This window comes from Anas acuta (assembly GCF_963932015.1).
Source record: "Anas acuta chromosome 2 unlocalized genomic scaffold, bAnaAcu1.1 SUPER_2_unloc_1, whole genome shotgun sequence".
Lineage (NCBI taxonomy): Eukaryota > Metazoa > Chordata > Aves > Anseriformes > Anatidae > Anas > Anas acuta.
The window spans coordinates 604,218-619,460 of record NW_027075980.1 but is presented as its reverse complement, the minus strand read 5'-3'; the positions used below and the strand labels follow the sequence as shown (position 1 = coordinate 619,460).

The following is a 15,243-nucleotide window of genomic DNA, read 5'->3' as shown; positions in this document are numbered from 1 at the left end:
GAACTTGAGGCTCACATGATGCCAATGACCGCTGTCCAGTCCTACCCCACTGGCAAGGCTGCTACAGAAGGCAGAGATCTGGGGGACCCACTCTGCTGATCCTCTCTTTATTCTCAGACAGGGAATCTTTATCTGGAGGTAGAAATGCAGACTTACATCTTCCTCTTCACCCCAAGAATACGGTTGGATTGCACCAATGAAATCAAAAACTGGATAAGCTGGGAGGAGAAAAAAAGGAAAAAACCCGTTAGGGTGCGTGCTGGGAGATGGATGAACCCACGGACGGCAGCGGCTCCCGGGACCCCTCGGCTCAGAGCACGGAGGGGAAAGAAGGCTGGGGGGGCACAGGACGTGGCCGCCAGTGGCCTTCCAGAATCTCAGCAGCCAAAATTGTCCTGAAGCAGAACGAACGCCGCTGCCCTGCAGCGAGCCGTGAGCTGGGGCTTACCTTATTGACAACTTTCTGCTGCTGCGCGTGCTTCTGCCTCAAGCTGGCCACCTCCCTCCACAGCGCCTCGTTCTCGCTGCAAGAGAAGAAAAAAAAAAGGCCAGCTGAGAACAAACGCGGCCTCGCAGGCAGAGCGAAGAAAGCCCCGGGGTGAGTCGGGAACCTGCAGCAGGGGATTTGCTGCCGCCTCCAGCCGCGGGGCTCAGCCGCGATCCCAGCCCGGGAGCAGCCTCGCACACACGGGCAGGGACGTGGGGGCCCTGCGGGGAGGGCTGGGGGGCAGCTCCGCGCCCCGATGTGGCCCAGGGGTGTGGGGTGGGCACGATTTGGATCCAGCTCCTCCAGAGGTGCAAAGGGGAAGGCACCGAGGCCCCGGACAGCACCGGGGTGCCCGGCGGAGCTGCGCCCCTCCGGATCCCACCACCAATCCCCAGCTCCAAATGGTTTTTTTGAGCTTTCTAGGCAGGGAAATGAGGACAGCGAGGACTGGTTTTGTGTATGATGTGAGCACAAAAAGTAGTGCAGAACTCAGCAATAAACCTGCGTTATTTCCTCGTGTTCCTGAAGCTCCTCCCAACCCACAGAGCCGGGCACCAGCACAGGGTGGCACCGGCACAAACCCACCTGGGAACGGGTCAGGCCCCATTTGCCCAACAACGGGGTGGGCAAAACTCAGAATGGGGAAACTCTTCCGAGGTCAGGGGTGGCCACAAAGATGCCCAGGGCTGGAGCAGCTCCGCCGTGGGGCCGGCTGGGGGCTGGGGGTGCTGGGCATGGGCTGGAGAAGGCTCCGGGGGCACCTCCCGGTGGGCTGCGAGTGCCCAAGGGGGCTGCAGGAGAGCCGGGGGGGGGCATTTTGTGGGGCTATGGGGACAGGACGGGGGGATGACAAACTCACAGGGGGAAGGGGGAGGTGAGAAATAAGGCAGAAATTCTGCTCCCAGGGGCGGTGATGCCCAGAGGGGCGCCTGGGCCAGGGCCTCGGCCCCTTTTGGGGTGCTCAGAGCTTTTGGGGCACTTGGTGCTTTTGGGGTGCTTGGTGCTTTTGGGGCACTTGGTGCTCTTGGGGTGCTTGGTGCTCTTGGGGTGCTTGGTGCTTTTGGGGCACTTGGTGCTCTTGGGGCGCTTGGTGCTCTTGGGGCACTCGGTGCTCTTGGGGTGCTCGGGGCAGCACGGTGACAGCCTGGGTGCGCGCGGGGGCCGCGGGCCGGGGAGCAGCCGCCGTGCCGAGGGCGCAGCTGCCGCTCAGCTCAGCTGCAGCCCCACTCCCCGTGCGCCGGCCGCCAATTACGGCCGGGGAGGAAGGGCTGCTGCTCCGTGCCCCGCGGGGCCTCGCGCCGTAAATTAGCCCGGCTCGCCCCGGCGCAGGCCACCTGAACACCCCGAGCCGCCTGGGGACTTAGGGGGGCACCCAGCGGGGAGGAGATGCGGCCCCGCGGAGAGAGCAGGCGGCAGGAAGGGTTAAGCAGCAGCGAAGGCTTTAATACTTTCTTTAGCACGCTGTTTTACGAGGCAATTAAAGGCCGGGCGAGGAGTTTACAAGGGCCGGTTTCAAACGTTTCATTTTGGGAGTTATTAAAGCCCCGCGCAGCGCCGGGTCTCTGCAATATTTCACGGCCCCGCTCCGCACCTGCCGCTCTTAAACCGCTGCTCCCAGGGGACACACAGCCCCCCTAAAACCCCCCAAAACCTCCCAGCTCCCCCAAGGGACCCTCGGCCAGCCCCGGCGGCCGGGCTGCAGCCGGAGCAGCGCCGTTATCGCGGCATCGCAGGAGGGTGCGGGCGGGGGGCACCTCGTGCATCAGCTGCTCGCGGCCCCCCCCGTGCCGCCCCCGTTATCTCCCCCGGCCAGGAGAGCCGCTCGTTTATCACCACACCGAGCAGGGCCCTCAGGAGCAGCCTTCAGAGCAGCGTTAATTAGCAGGCTGAGGAGCGGGGCTGTCAGCCGCCCTCCAGATAAAATACACCCCGGTGGAGCCGCGCCGGCGTGCCCAGCGAGGCCGCCTGAAATAAAGGATGGTTTGCTACCTGCTGGTTTGTGATTTCAAGGCGATGCCGTCCTGCAGCTTCCCACGTGCTGCTCTACCTGGCCTTTCTCTCAAAAGCCAGCTCCTGGGAGCAGGTCATTACAGAGGAATTCATCCGCCCTCCTCTGCCCCAGGGCGAGCTCCAGCGCCCGGCTCCAGCGTGGCCACCAGTGCACTCACCGACAGCGGGCATGGAAAAAACTTTGTTCCAGTTCGTACCTCTCCTGTTTGGGAGGTCTGAACCCAAGGAACTCACCCTAACACACAGCTTTCAACCTCAGCACGTGCCCGTGACCGCACATGAACACACTCGGTGGGCACGGAGCTCGTAGTGGAGCTGTTCCCAGTTTCCATCTCACGCCACGGGGTTTAGAGCAGTGCGTCCCCGTTCCAGCGTTTCAGACAGCGGTGCACAGAAAACAGCTGGACGGGGACTGAGCAAAAAGCAGGATCTGAAGGGCCCGGTGATGCCGGGAGCATGCGACAGGTCCAGAGCAAAGATCAGGGTCACGGGTGCCACGGCCTCACCCAAATTTCAGATTTTGCCAACCCAAACATACCCCGACGCCCTCTCACAGACAGACACAACCCTCCTTTTCTCCTCCCTCCTCCAGCAGCACGGTGCCAGCCCCACATCCTCGCGGTCCCACACGCTGTTGAGCCCTGCCCCGGGGCTGCTACAGCTCCCGTGTGGGGATGGATGGAGGGCAGCAAGCCCAGAACTCGCGGTGGGGCTGGAGCAGGGGGGTTGCAGCGGTCCCTGCCAACCCCAGCCCCAATTTTGGGCTAGCTGTGGTGGTGGAAACGAGGGAGAGCAAAGCCTTGCACCGAGAGGGCAGCCCCGAGCTGCTGGTGCCGCAGCGAAGCCAACACACAAAGCAAAGAGGCAGCGACTGCTCCTCTCCCTGCTGCCTCCAGGCTGGGGCTATCAGCTGAAGTCAGCAGCTGGCAGATTCAGCGCGAACAAAAGGCCGCGGCTCTCCCCAGGCACCCTGTAATTGAGATGCAGAACTCCACCGCCGCCTGGATCCCGGGGGTCGCGGGACAAAGTCACACAAGAAAAATAAATCCAGCGGGGAGCCTTACGGGGGCAGCGCTGCCACCTCGGGCTGCCCCGAACCCCCTTCCTTGCTCCTCTCCGCTCCTGCCCTGTGCCCGCAGCCTCAGCAGGAGCAGGCAGCATTTTAGTTCCACACCCGGCTGATTTTGAGTCCTTGCTCCATCCCCAGAAAACTTCTGCTTGCAGCTGAGTCCCAGCTCGAGCCCTTCCCATCTTGGCACCCTCTTTGCCCAAACCAATGCACTGGGACCAACACGTGAGCCACCAGTCCCCGCCGTTCATGGCACAGCAGTCCCGATGCCTCACGGTGCTGTAGCACACGGGGAAGGGGCTCTGGGGCTTGGGGCAGGGGCTCGGGGCAGGGTCAGCATCGCACCAGGGACCCGGCTGCGCGGGGAGGAGGCGCTGAGCGGAGCCGCGGTGCTCCCGGTGCCAGCTGTCCGGGGGCAGGAAGCAGCTGGTTCTCAGCTCACACTAAATCAGCTACGGGGCTAAAAAGCTATTTCCAGCCCCGGCCGTGGTACGATCAATCTTCGTCTCCAGCAGGTACCACCTCTGCGCCTGCAAATGGCTCGCGCGCCCGTCTGGAAGCAGCTGAGAGAGGCGCGCTGTTAATGACCGCCCCGACCAGCGGAGATCATCTGCATTCTGCTGACTAAACAAGGATGCAAAGCGCACGCATCTATCAAAAGCCTCTCAGCACCGCTGCTCCTGCTGCTCCTGCCCTTTTATCATCGCAGCCAGCTTCCAGGAGCAGGCAGCACTTTGCCTCCGCAGGCTGCGGGCGCCGACGGAGCGCAGCAGACGCAGGCAGCGCCAGCAGCCCCGGTGTGCCCAAGCCCACGGTACCCAGGCAGCGAGGAGAGGTGATAGCAGTGCCCAAAAAACATCCAGCTTCTGGGCTGCAGAAAGCACCGTGCCCAAGATGCAGGAGTGGGCTCTGAGATGTGGCCGGTTCCCAGCCCCGAGCACCGCGAGGTCCTGGCTGAGGTCAGCGCCCTGGCACCAAGCACAAAGCAGATTTTTGTCATTTCTCAGCATAAGGAGAGAGCGTGACCCAAAGAAAGGCAGCCTGACCTGCCCCAAAAACCAATATCACTGGTTTTGATCCTTACTTGTTCGCCCTCTCTCACTCTGCTGATACCCACAGCGCCTGCAGCAAGCCACGATGCCCTGGGCTGCACCACCAGGGGGGTGACAGTGGGGCAGGGAGGGGATCGTCCCCCTCTGCTCTGCCCTCCCTGTGTCCAGGTTTGGGGTCCCAGCACAAGGATGTGGGGCTGTTAGAGCAGGTCCAGAGGGTCACAGAGATGATCAGAGGCTGGAGCAGCTCTCTAGGAAGAAAGGCTGAGAGAGCTGGGGGTGGTCAGCCTGGAGAAGGCTCCGTGGAGACTTCCTTGAGACCTTTCGGTACTTAAAGGGGGCTTCTAAAAAGGATGGAGAAGGACTCTTTACTCACGTAGACACTGATAGGAAAAGGGGAATGGATTTGAGCTAAAAGAGAGATTTAGATTAGATGTTAGGAGCAAATTCTTCACTGTAAGGTAGTGAGGGATGGGCACAGGATGCCCAGAGGAGCTGTGGATGCCCCAATCCTGGAGGTGTTCGAGGCCAGGCTGGATGGGGCTTTGGGCAGTCTGATGCACGAGGCAGGAATTCTCCTTGGTGCTAACGCCTTCCCTCTGCGTCTGTTGCTGTCAAAGTCCCAGCAGCTGAATACCAGCAGGCAGATCTCTTTTCTCCTACCTACTTCACACTCAGAATTCATTCATCCATGCTGTAGAGCCACCAGAACAGGCAGCCCTGGTTTCAGCCAGGACAGAGTTAATTCTCCTCCTAGGAGCTGGTAGGGTGCTGGGTTTGGGATTTAGGATGAGCAGAGTGCTGAGAACACGCTGATATTTACTCGTTGCAGAGCAGTGCTCACACCAAGCCAAGGACGTCTCAGCTTCACCCTGTCCTGCCAGCGGGCAGGCTGGGGGTGCAGCAGGAGCTGGGGGGGGACAGACCCAGGGCAGGTGACCCAAAGTGCCCAAAGGGGTATTCCATAACTTATGGGGTCATCCTGAGCAATTATAGGGGTGGCTGCTCAGGGTTAGAGCACAGAGGAGGCACACCAAATCCGTGAGGTCCTGGAGAACTCCAGCAGAAAGCTCCGACGCCTCCAGCCGCAGAACAAGGCTCTTCATCACCATCCAGCGAGGATTTCATCTCAGTTTTCAAGGAAAATGTCTCGAAAGGACTCTGGGGCATGCTGCAAACTGTTTGGGGGAAGCTCTGAACTGCAAGGTGCCCTCCTCCTCCTCCTCCTCCTGGCCTCCTGGCACGGCCAGAAGCACCACAAGTCTCCAAACAGCCCCATGGGCGCTCCAGAAAAGCAAACCGGTGAGGACGAGGCATGGAGGATGGGACAAGCAGCAAGAAGGACACGGAGGACGCCGGGTCTCCGCGGCCAGGAGGTGCCTGCAGGTGCCGAGCAGGCACCGGAGCCCACGGCGAGGAGGCTGCGCACCAGGACCTGCCTGAGGCTGCCTGCACCACAGGCAGGGTTAGGAGATGCTTGGGCCGTGTTATTTCACCATCAGCATCCCAGCCCGTGCTGGTAATTAATTTCAGATTTAGATCACCGTGCTGAAAAACGAGTCCTCCACAGGTCTTTAAGCCGCGGTTTGGAATGACCAATAAAATTGACTTCAGATGAGCTCAAGCAGTGACTAAGCTCGTAAAAAGCAGCAGCGTAGATAAAACACACAGATCCCACGTTGTGCTCGGCATTACGGGCCATCAAAGCAGCTTTCAGATCAAGCTGATGGTTGACTCGGAGCCAGCGCAGGTCCCCCGGGAGCAGCAGCTGCAGCCTGAGCCACCGCTGCACGGGGAGCCCATAAAGCACCCCGCTCCCTGTCCCATTTAGAGGTCATAAAAGCACGGCCACAGCCCCGCACAGGGCTGGGAGAGCCAACAAAATCCACGCTGTTAGGCAAAAAAAGGAGAAAAGCACGCTTGCAATTAGCGCAGGGGAAAGCTGCCGCAGGATCCAGCCCCTTTTCCCTGCAGCGAAGGTGGGAAGTGGCCAGGTCCGTGCACACAGGTCCCCTTTTTGGCTCTGGGGAAAATCTGATTTATGCCCACGCAGCTCTCCTTCCCTAAAATGGGGCTGAGGGGTAACTCAGTTCCAGGGACTTGTTTCACTGCTGCTACAAAAGCTCCAGCCCCTCCGTTTTGAACGCTTCGAGCCCAAGCATCCCCCAGTGCCAGCTCCTTCAGCACGGGGAGCCCCTGCGGCACAAAATGCCCCAAACCCAGGCAGCGCCAGGCTTCCAGGGTCCCCGCAGCTCTTCCAGGAGCCGGCGCCTTGACAGTGACGTCTCACTTCCAAACCTGAACCAGGAGGGTGCCATGACTCGACTCCGTGCTGCATCCTCACGGATTTTTAAAAGGGAATTCAGCAGCAAAGTAAAATTGTGAATTGTTATTTCGGGACGGGTACCACTGGGCTGAGAAGTGGAGCCCCCACGAAGCTGCCCCATGCAGATGCTCAGTCAGAGCGCTGCAACCATCCTAAAACCACTTCTCCCCAAAAAAGAAAAGAGGAGAGCAAAGCTCCTTCCTCCCCCAGGGACAAGGAGCTCCTTTATCCCCTCCTGACCCCAGATGCAGCACGGACACCCCAGCTCCCCTCGCACCGACCGCGCGCGGCGCACGAGGTCTTGTGGGGGTGTAAAACACCGAAAATATCTGGCTAGTGATTTCACAAAAGATCTCCTTACGGGTTTCACGTCCTCGCCGTGCAGCCTGGGCCCCACGTTTTCCGCGCCAGTTGCAGCAGAGAGGCGGAACAACGCCGCCGCGCTCCCGGAGCTGCCGAGGGGAGGTGAAGAGAGAAGAGGGGGCTGCAAGGCCGGGGCCCGAGCGCCACGCACTTACTCATCTCCCAGACGATTTCCAAGCAGCTTTTAACCGGAGCGCCTCGGTCCCCGAAGGTGGGAGGGCTCCCATTAATGAGGCACGGTGACTAAACTTGGCTATCACCTCGTTGGCTTCGTTATGTCCTAGCTCAGCTTTTCTCTCACCTAGCACCGATGGATTCAATCTTTTCAACAAATGTTCTAATGCAAACTCTATCCCCTCAGGTCAGTGTCAGACGATAATATATATGTTGCTTTTGGAACCCTGAAACCATCAAGAAAGTTACACGGGTCAAAATTATTTGCGATGATTTACGGGGCGCTTGCATACGGTAAACTAATTCTGCCGAAGAGGAATTACACCGCGAAAGGCCAAGTCCTTGTGTCTGTTCAGATTTATTTTCACCCAGAGAAATTTCAACTTTTAAATTCTGTTAGCGACTGGGGCCTTGTAAAAGCGGCGGGGCCTTGTAAGCAGAGCCCGGCCGGGAGGAAGTGCGCTCAGCGTCCCGCGGCACCGCTCCGCGCGCCGAGCCAACGCCAACGCCGTCCCGGAGGGAGCCGTGGAGAGAAGCGATAAAAACAGGTGCAGACACCACGGCTCGCTCGCTGCTCTCAATAATCTGGTTAAGATTAAACTCACGGATACGCTCCGGCTCCCCCGGGACTCGAGCAGAGCCGAGGAACCCACAGGAAGGGGCGCGCTGCCCTGCCCGCCTCGCCGTCCTGCCCGCCAGGGGTGGGTGCTGCGCCCCGCAGGGCTCTGCTCCTTCCTCCCATCAAAGCAGAGTCTGGGAATGGGAATTTTGGGGGACGGTGACATTGTCCCTGCTCGGGACGCTGCCTTGGCCTCGCCACCCTCCCCGTGCAGTGCGCCATCAGGCTCGCTTCGCTCTGCATCACCGCTGGCGATCGCTGCGGCACTTCAGGGCAGCACCGCGGTGGCACCGCTCACCCTAGAGCAGCCACACACCTATAAAATGATGCCCGAGGGTCTTTCCACGCTGGAAACCCCCAGCAGAGCTGCAGGAGATGAGGAGCTCCGGCAGGAGCTGGGCACAGCACGTTGCTGCACGCCGCTCAGAGCCTGGCAGCGCGCGTGGCACGGCGAGAGCCACCCCCAGCTGCAGCCGTCAGTACGGAACCTCCACGGCTCTGCCTTTAAAAGCCCAGAAGGAAACATTTGGCTTCCACGAGTCGCAGCTTCAGAAGCTAAGAAAGCAGAACAGAAGCCAAAAGCAACTGCAGAAATTCCAGGTCAGTAACCTGCTCAAATTGGAGGGTAATTAATAACCACCGCTCGCCTGCCGACGCCTCGGGACGACAACTGCCTCCCCGACCAAGGGCAGAGCTCGAGCGGACGCCTTCCCCCGCGCCTCCGGGCATTTCTCCCGAGCTGGCCCCCCACGGCTCTCCAAACTTTGAAATGCTGAAAGGTAAAAGCACTGAGAAACAGGAAAAGACGCCGAGAGTAACGCTTTCCCCATCAGAAATTCTCACGTGAGAAAAAGCTGCTGGTAAACGAAGCGTGAGAGCTAACGCAGCGCCGCTTCGCAGCGGGACCGTTCACCGGAGGCAGCCCGCTCACAACCACCCCGGCCAAGCTGTGCCACTGCTACGGGACTGCCAGGGGTGCTGCAAAGGGAAACCAGCCCTGCCTGAGGCACGAATAGCTCAGGGAAGATGTTAAGGAACCCGGTACCAGGAAATCCTCGTGCTGGCCCGAGGTGTCCCTGTGATGTCGCGTGGCAGCAGCGCCAGGCTGCGCGGTGGCACCTTGGAAAAATCCCTCCTGTGCCACGCTTGCATGAGACGCCAGGATTTAGGGAGCAGGGAAATGGAGAGGATGTTTGAGAACAAACAAAAAGGATGTTTTACAACAAGCTGCGTGACGGAGACCTCACCGTGCCTTATTCCATGCACCCAGAAATGCCCGGAGGGGACGTCTTCATACGCTCCAATAAATTTCACTTCGTAACACACGGGAGAAAGGCATCAGGAAAGCAGCATTCAGATGGCTGACCCTCTGAAAAATGGTTAACCCTCTGGAAGAGCCGGGGAGGACAGCAGAGGAGCGTGACCACACCATGTTCCTGCAGCCCTGACCCCGACTCCACGCTCGCTGAGCGCAGGGGACAGAGGCGCAGCACGGGGCAGCGCAGTGGCATGAAAAATCCTAAACCCTTCCCCAAAGCTCACAGCCACCTCAGACATTTGTGTCACCTGTAGCTTGCCTTTCTCGTACGTTTTGCACAGCTCTGTGGTTGTTGTTTTAAATCTCCGGAGGCCCATAAAAGACCTGGAAGAAGACAAAGGACTTGCATCCACCAGGACAGAGCCAAAAAAACCACCACATCGCCCCCAAACCCATTTCCAACCAAGGGCACGGAACCAGGTGAGACCCCAGGGAAGTGATATCCTGGCTGGAAAACCCTCAGCTGCCCGGGAGCACAACCCAGTCCTGCTTACACACAAAAAAAACAGTCTCACTGCCCAAGTTCAGCTTATCTACTTTCCATCTCTTGCTGCCAGCGCTAGAGACTCACCCAAATTATTCGTGTTTGACAGCAGAGATGTGCTCAGCCTCTCAGGCAGCCTTTGTGAGCTAAGCCCGTCAACGTGGGAAGATTTGGGAAGGTCTGTTCACAGCCGGGCAATAAAACGGCCTTCTCCGTGAGTACTGGATCGGGTGTGCCAAGGACGATATCCAATTTAAACCAAAGCCCCTCAAAACAGCTTTCCCTTTGCTAGCCCCAGCCCATGTGCGTTTTCAATATGCTGCAAAGATCTTAACTTGGACAAGCTGCGATCGTAAACTTTCCTTCTGCCGACAAAGCAGCTTGATATAAAGGACACCTGGTGCTCGCTGGAGCAGACCCCCCACTCAAAACGTGCCCTTAGATAGGAAAAAAGAAAGAGATTAGGAACGGGGTGGCTCAGGCACTACGCACAGCTTGATGCTCGAGGTATCCTCAGCCCTCTGGGGACCGCTGGGGCTGCCTGGGATAACACAAAGCAGTTGCAGCTCCTCTGTGCCACGGAGAGGAGCTGCAACTCTCGGGCTGCGGAGAGGCAACACGATGTGAACCATCAGACCCTCGAGAACACTTAAAAAAATCAAGAAAATAAGCAGCAGCCATGAGCTGACAAGAAGCAGCTGATGCTCCGAAGCACGCTGCAGATCCAAAAGGGGTGACCCGAAATGAAGGGGGTGGATTATTGCCCAGGAAGCAAATTTTTAATCACAAACTCCTGAGGAAATGGGAGCAGCATCACGCCGGCGTGCTGGGTATCAGCCCAGGGACCAACAATTCACAGGTTCCCCCCTTCTGATCATCCTGCAGGAGCCCAGCCACCTGAGAAGCTTTCGAACAAGCACAAAATATTTCTAGGACCTGGTGGGTGAGCACCCCCCTGCCAGGAGCGGGGAAGCCGCGCTGCTCAGAGAGGGGCTGGCAGCTCCCTGCGAGCAGCAGAGCTCCAAGCCCTGCTGTGTGCACTCCACCTAGCGGTTTGCAGGCCGTTTGTAATTAATAATGTTAATGTTTGCTCTGCCCTGAGCCAGCAGAGCAGCTGGAACGCAGCCTGGAGACCTACAGCGCGTTAGGAAGGCGCTCATCCTCACACAGGGTTACAGGCACCATCCCAAAACGTGCTGAATGTCCTGGTTTCAGCCAGGACAGAGTTAATTCTCCTCCTAGGAGCTGGTAGGGTGCTGCGTTTGGGATTTAGGATGAGCAGAGTGCTGAGAACACCCCAATGTTTTAATTATTGCAGAGCAGTGCTTACACCAAGCCAAGGACGTCTCAGCTTCACCCTGTCCTGCCAGCGGGCAGGCTGGAGGTGCAGCAGGAGCTGGGGGGGGACAGACCCAGGGCAGGTGACCCAAAGTGCCCAAAGGGGTATTCCATAGCTTATGGGGTCATGCTGAGCAATTATAGGGGGGGCTGGCTGCGGTTACTATTATTTTCCTGTCTTTATCTTGACTCACAGGCTTCACTTTCCCGTTTCTCTCCCCATCCCAGAGAGGCAGGGGGAGGCTGAGCGAAGGGCTGTGCGGTGCTGAGCTGCCGGCCGGGTTGCAGCACAGCCCTGACAACCCTTCTGACAGAAGCTGTAGGGCTGCTGGGTGGCTAACGAAGATTTACTTGTTGTTTTTAGGAAAGGAGCGCAGCTACAAGCCCGCTGAGTTTGCTCTATGAAGGTGGAGTTTTGGTTATCCGGGGTTGGCTGCGTACGGGATTTTCACTCAACGCCATGCTAGGAAAGGCTGGATCTCCTTGCTCGAGAAACATTTACAACAATTAACAAGGCATTTGTGTCTAACAAGACATTTTCCCTTTCATTTGAAAAGGAAAATGGAAGCAGCCACCTCTGCTGTCCGTAGACCCCCAAAACTGCAGTATCAACAATGGTGCACAAATGTTTTACCTGCTGCTATTTGGGAACACGTTCGGAGGACAAGCTACTTTTCTCTCTGCCCTTGCAGAGAGCCTGAAGAGAAGCCCAGCCTAGAGGTACGGCTGGGTGCTCGTACCTGGGGCAAACAGAAGATGAAAGGAATCATCTAGAACGACCCCGGAGACGAAGCAGGTTCCATCCCCTCCCGTGAACACCAGAGGTGCCAGGGAAGTGATCTGCAAGCACAAGGTACGGTAATCAAATCCAGCCAAAGGGAGGCTTTGGAACACGGCGTGTTCCAAAAACCACAGTCCATGCTTTTTGCAGTGAAACCGTCCCTCTGAAATCCCCACCGTGCCCTCCTGCTTCACCCAGCACAGGATTCCTCGGAAACAACGGCAGGGATGGAGCAGCTGGGCATAAACCAAACTCACTGATGAATGATTCACTTTGTAGACAGGCAAATTATAAAAAAAAAAAAAAGCTTGAAACCAGGATTTAAGGGTACACGAGGGAGTCGGACACCCACATCCCCGTGCTCGTTAGCTTCACCGAGTGCCTAAACCTGAAGTCTCAGCGCGAGCCCCCCGCCTGGGGGATCACAGCCAGAGCCTGCTCCAGGAGGGCAGGCAGCTCCTGGGGGGCACCTGGGAGATTTTGGGGAGACGACAAAGCTCAGGGAGGTAACGAAACCGCTGCAGCACCACAGGAACAGCCACAGCACTGCCCCGACACCACCTGCTGTGCCCCCAGCCCGACAGCAAGCACCGGGGAGCCGCATCCAGCCCCAAATGAATGGGGTGGGGGCAGAGCTCAAGAGCCTGGAGGAGGAATGGGACACGAGACATCACCCCAAAGGACTCCAGCACCACGGTGCAGCAGAAGGTAAGGCAGAAAACCAGAGCACGAGGGAACAATCCAGCACTGAGCACTGCCTGAAATTCCCCTGGCAGGGACGGATGCTCTGGGGTCTCCACGGCCGTTCCCGCTGACAGCTCAGAGCAGAGCAGGACAGCACGGAATGTTTCTTTACACTGCGTTTGGGATCACAGGTCTGCAATCCCTAACGGGTTCTGGTGTCCAAAAAATCCTTCCCATCCACCCCACATCCTGCTGCTTCCTAAGCAGGAAGCCTTTTAACGCCCAGGCTGCACCCCAGACAACCAAGGCTAGGAACAGAGCACAAGCAGTGGCAGCGAGCCTGCCAGCAGATGAGGGATTAAAAATAACGTGTTCAGGGCAGAAATCACCGAGAGAATTCCCCTGCATCTCCTGCCATCCCCTCCCCACATACATACTGCTTCATGGCTATCAGCTTGGAGTCCATGCTCTCCTGCTTCCCCTTCATCACCTGGATGTCGGTCAGCAGCTTGGTTACATTGTCCTGCCGAACCTTTATGTCCTCGTTCTTTATGCTGGATACCTGGGGATGGAAAGGAAGACGTCAGTGGGGTTTTCTTCCTGCAAAACGGTTGTTTAAGCATCCAGGTTGGTCCTGATCCCATCTCCCCACCCATTAAACACCTCCCCTCGCCAGAGCTATGGCTGGCATACATTGTGGTGAGGGATGAGAAGTGGTCATCTGCAGTGAAAACTTTCTGCACACAAATCGTTATTTGCAAAATCAAATTCTGTTGCAGCCTAAAAACATCACCCTTTTGGATCAGACAAGCCATGCTCAGGTAAAACCGAAGGCTTTTGAGGAGGAGCTGTTTGCTCAGAACAAACCTTCGGAGAGCTGATGGACCAAGACTTATCTACAACAAAACCTTAAAAGATGGGTGTGTTTGCGCTGCAGACGGGCAGTGGACATCCTTCTCGCACACTTCCAGAAGTCTGCTGTGTGCAGTGAGCTGAACGCTGCCCTCAGCAATTAAGGAAGTCATTAGCTGGCTTGTGAAAGCAAAGCAGGAGCAGAAGGCAGAGGAGCTGGCTGCAGCAGGGGCCTGCAGGCAGAGCGGCGAGCCTCCTCCCGCGGCCGGTCGCTCGCCATCCTCATCATTTCCACTACAAGCACTAAAGCAGCCGAGGAGATTCCAAGCAGACGGTTTTCTTGTTGATAAAACACTCCCGAGGCGTGACACCCGGGTGTGTTTCACGAGAGCTGCGCCCCGTGAGAGGCTGGTGAATCTGCCAGCCCTTCCTGCGGCTAACACAGCTCCCCTGCTCACCAGCAGCTCCCCTGCACCCCGCTCACCAGCAGGTCATTTATCTCCAAATCTCCTCACGTCCTCCCAAACGTGCTTGCCCGCTGTGCCAACGTCTAGAGGAGCCGAAAAGGCTCAGCGTGAACGGCATCCAGTTATTTGGGAGCACCCCGGGAGAGGCAGGCAGCGAGCTGCTCTCCAGGCGCTGCTGTGATTAAGACTTGGCTAAGAGTGACTAAACCACGTCTCCCAGCCCGTGCTCAGGACCAGCAGGTTACCCTGGGGCATCCCCAAGCATTTTTGGAACCCCAGTACCACCCATCACCACCCCGTGCCTCCAGCAGCTTGAATTTCAAGAACTGGGGGATTTGTAAAACACGTCTGTGAGTTTAAAGGGAGAAGGCAGAGGTCTGGGCTTGGGAGACACCAGAGGTTAGCACATTTTTCGTAGCTCAGGCACCTTGCCTTTCCTTTTCCTCCCTCCACTACCACATCTAACACTTCTCCACGTGTCTGGGCGTTACACTGCACGGACACGTTTTACATTCCCTGGAGCATTTCAGCAGGGATTGCAGCTTAACTAGCAATCAGTCTCCCTCTTCCTGAAAGCTGCAATTGTTCTTCCATCCCTCCAGGGGACACAGCAAACCTGCCTCTGCCCAGCCAAACCCAAGCAGATGCTACTTGTCCATAAAAAAAAGGGAAAATAAGGCAATATTTGTTCTGACTCCAGAGACAGGCTGGTTTGTAAGGCCCGAAAGCTGCCCCCAGAGCACCCCGATGCTGTCCCAACCAAGGCTTTGTTTTCAAACAGTTTGTCAAAACCTTTCCCGAAAGATGCGTTGTGGAAACTTACGCTGGTTACTTTCCTCTTGATGTTTTCCAGGAGATGCTCCTGGCCTCGGATGAAGTACGGGTGCTGGAATTCGGTGTCGTCTTTCTCCGGCTTCACCAATCCTCCCTGCTCGATGTGCACCACCTTTCGGAAGCCATCTGAAAATTAAACAGTAAATGGTTGGAGAAAAACTCGACGGGCTAAATATGAACGTCAGAGAGCAGAAACAAGCACGAGCTCCCCTTGGTTGCCTAAGCCCTCGGTCACTGTGCCATTCCCAACACATCTCCCCCTAAAAATGCTTCGTGGAACGAGGAACTCCTTAACCTGATGGAGGTTACGCCAGGCCTCCTCGACAAGTGGCACGAGTCCTCCACTGCCCCTGGTCCTCTCCAGGAGGGCAGAGCCACGCAGCCG

General features: G+C 57.5%; 1 protein-coding gene across 1 annotated transcript in view; it reads right to left on the bottom strand.

Moving 5' to 3' along the window:
• HSF1 (heat shock transcription factor 1) overlaps window positions 1–15,243 on the bottom strand; it is a 34,427-nt gene that overhangs the window by 12,486 nt on the left and 6,698 nt on the right. Inside the window, exons 3-6 of the mRNA XM_068668117.1 lie at window positions 14,848–14,984; window positions 13,143–13,267; window positions 449–524; window positions 157–218 (exon numbers count right to left, since the gene is read on the bottom strand). Of these exons, the coding sequence (XP_068524218.1) occupies window positions 157–218; window positions 449–524; window positions 13,143–13,267; window positions 14,848–14,984 (400 nt within the window). The remainder of the gene's footprint in view (window positions 1–156; window positions 219–448; window positions 525–13,142; window positions 13,268–14,847; window positions 14,985–15,243) is intronic.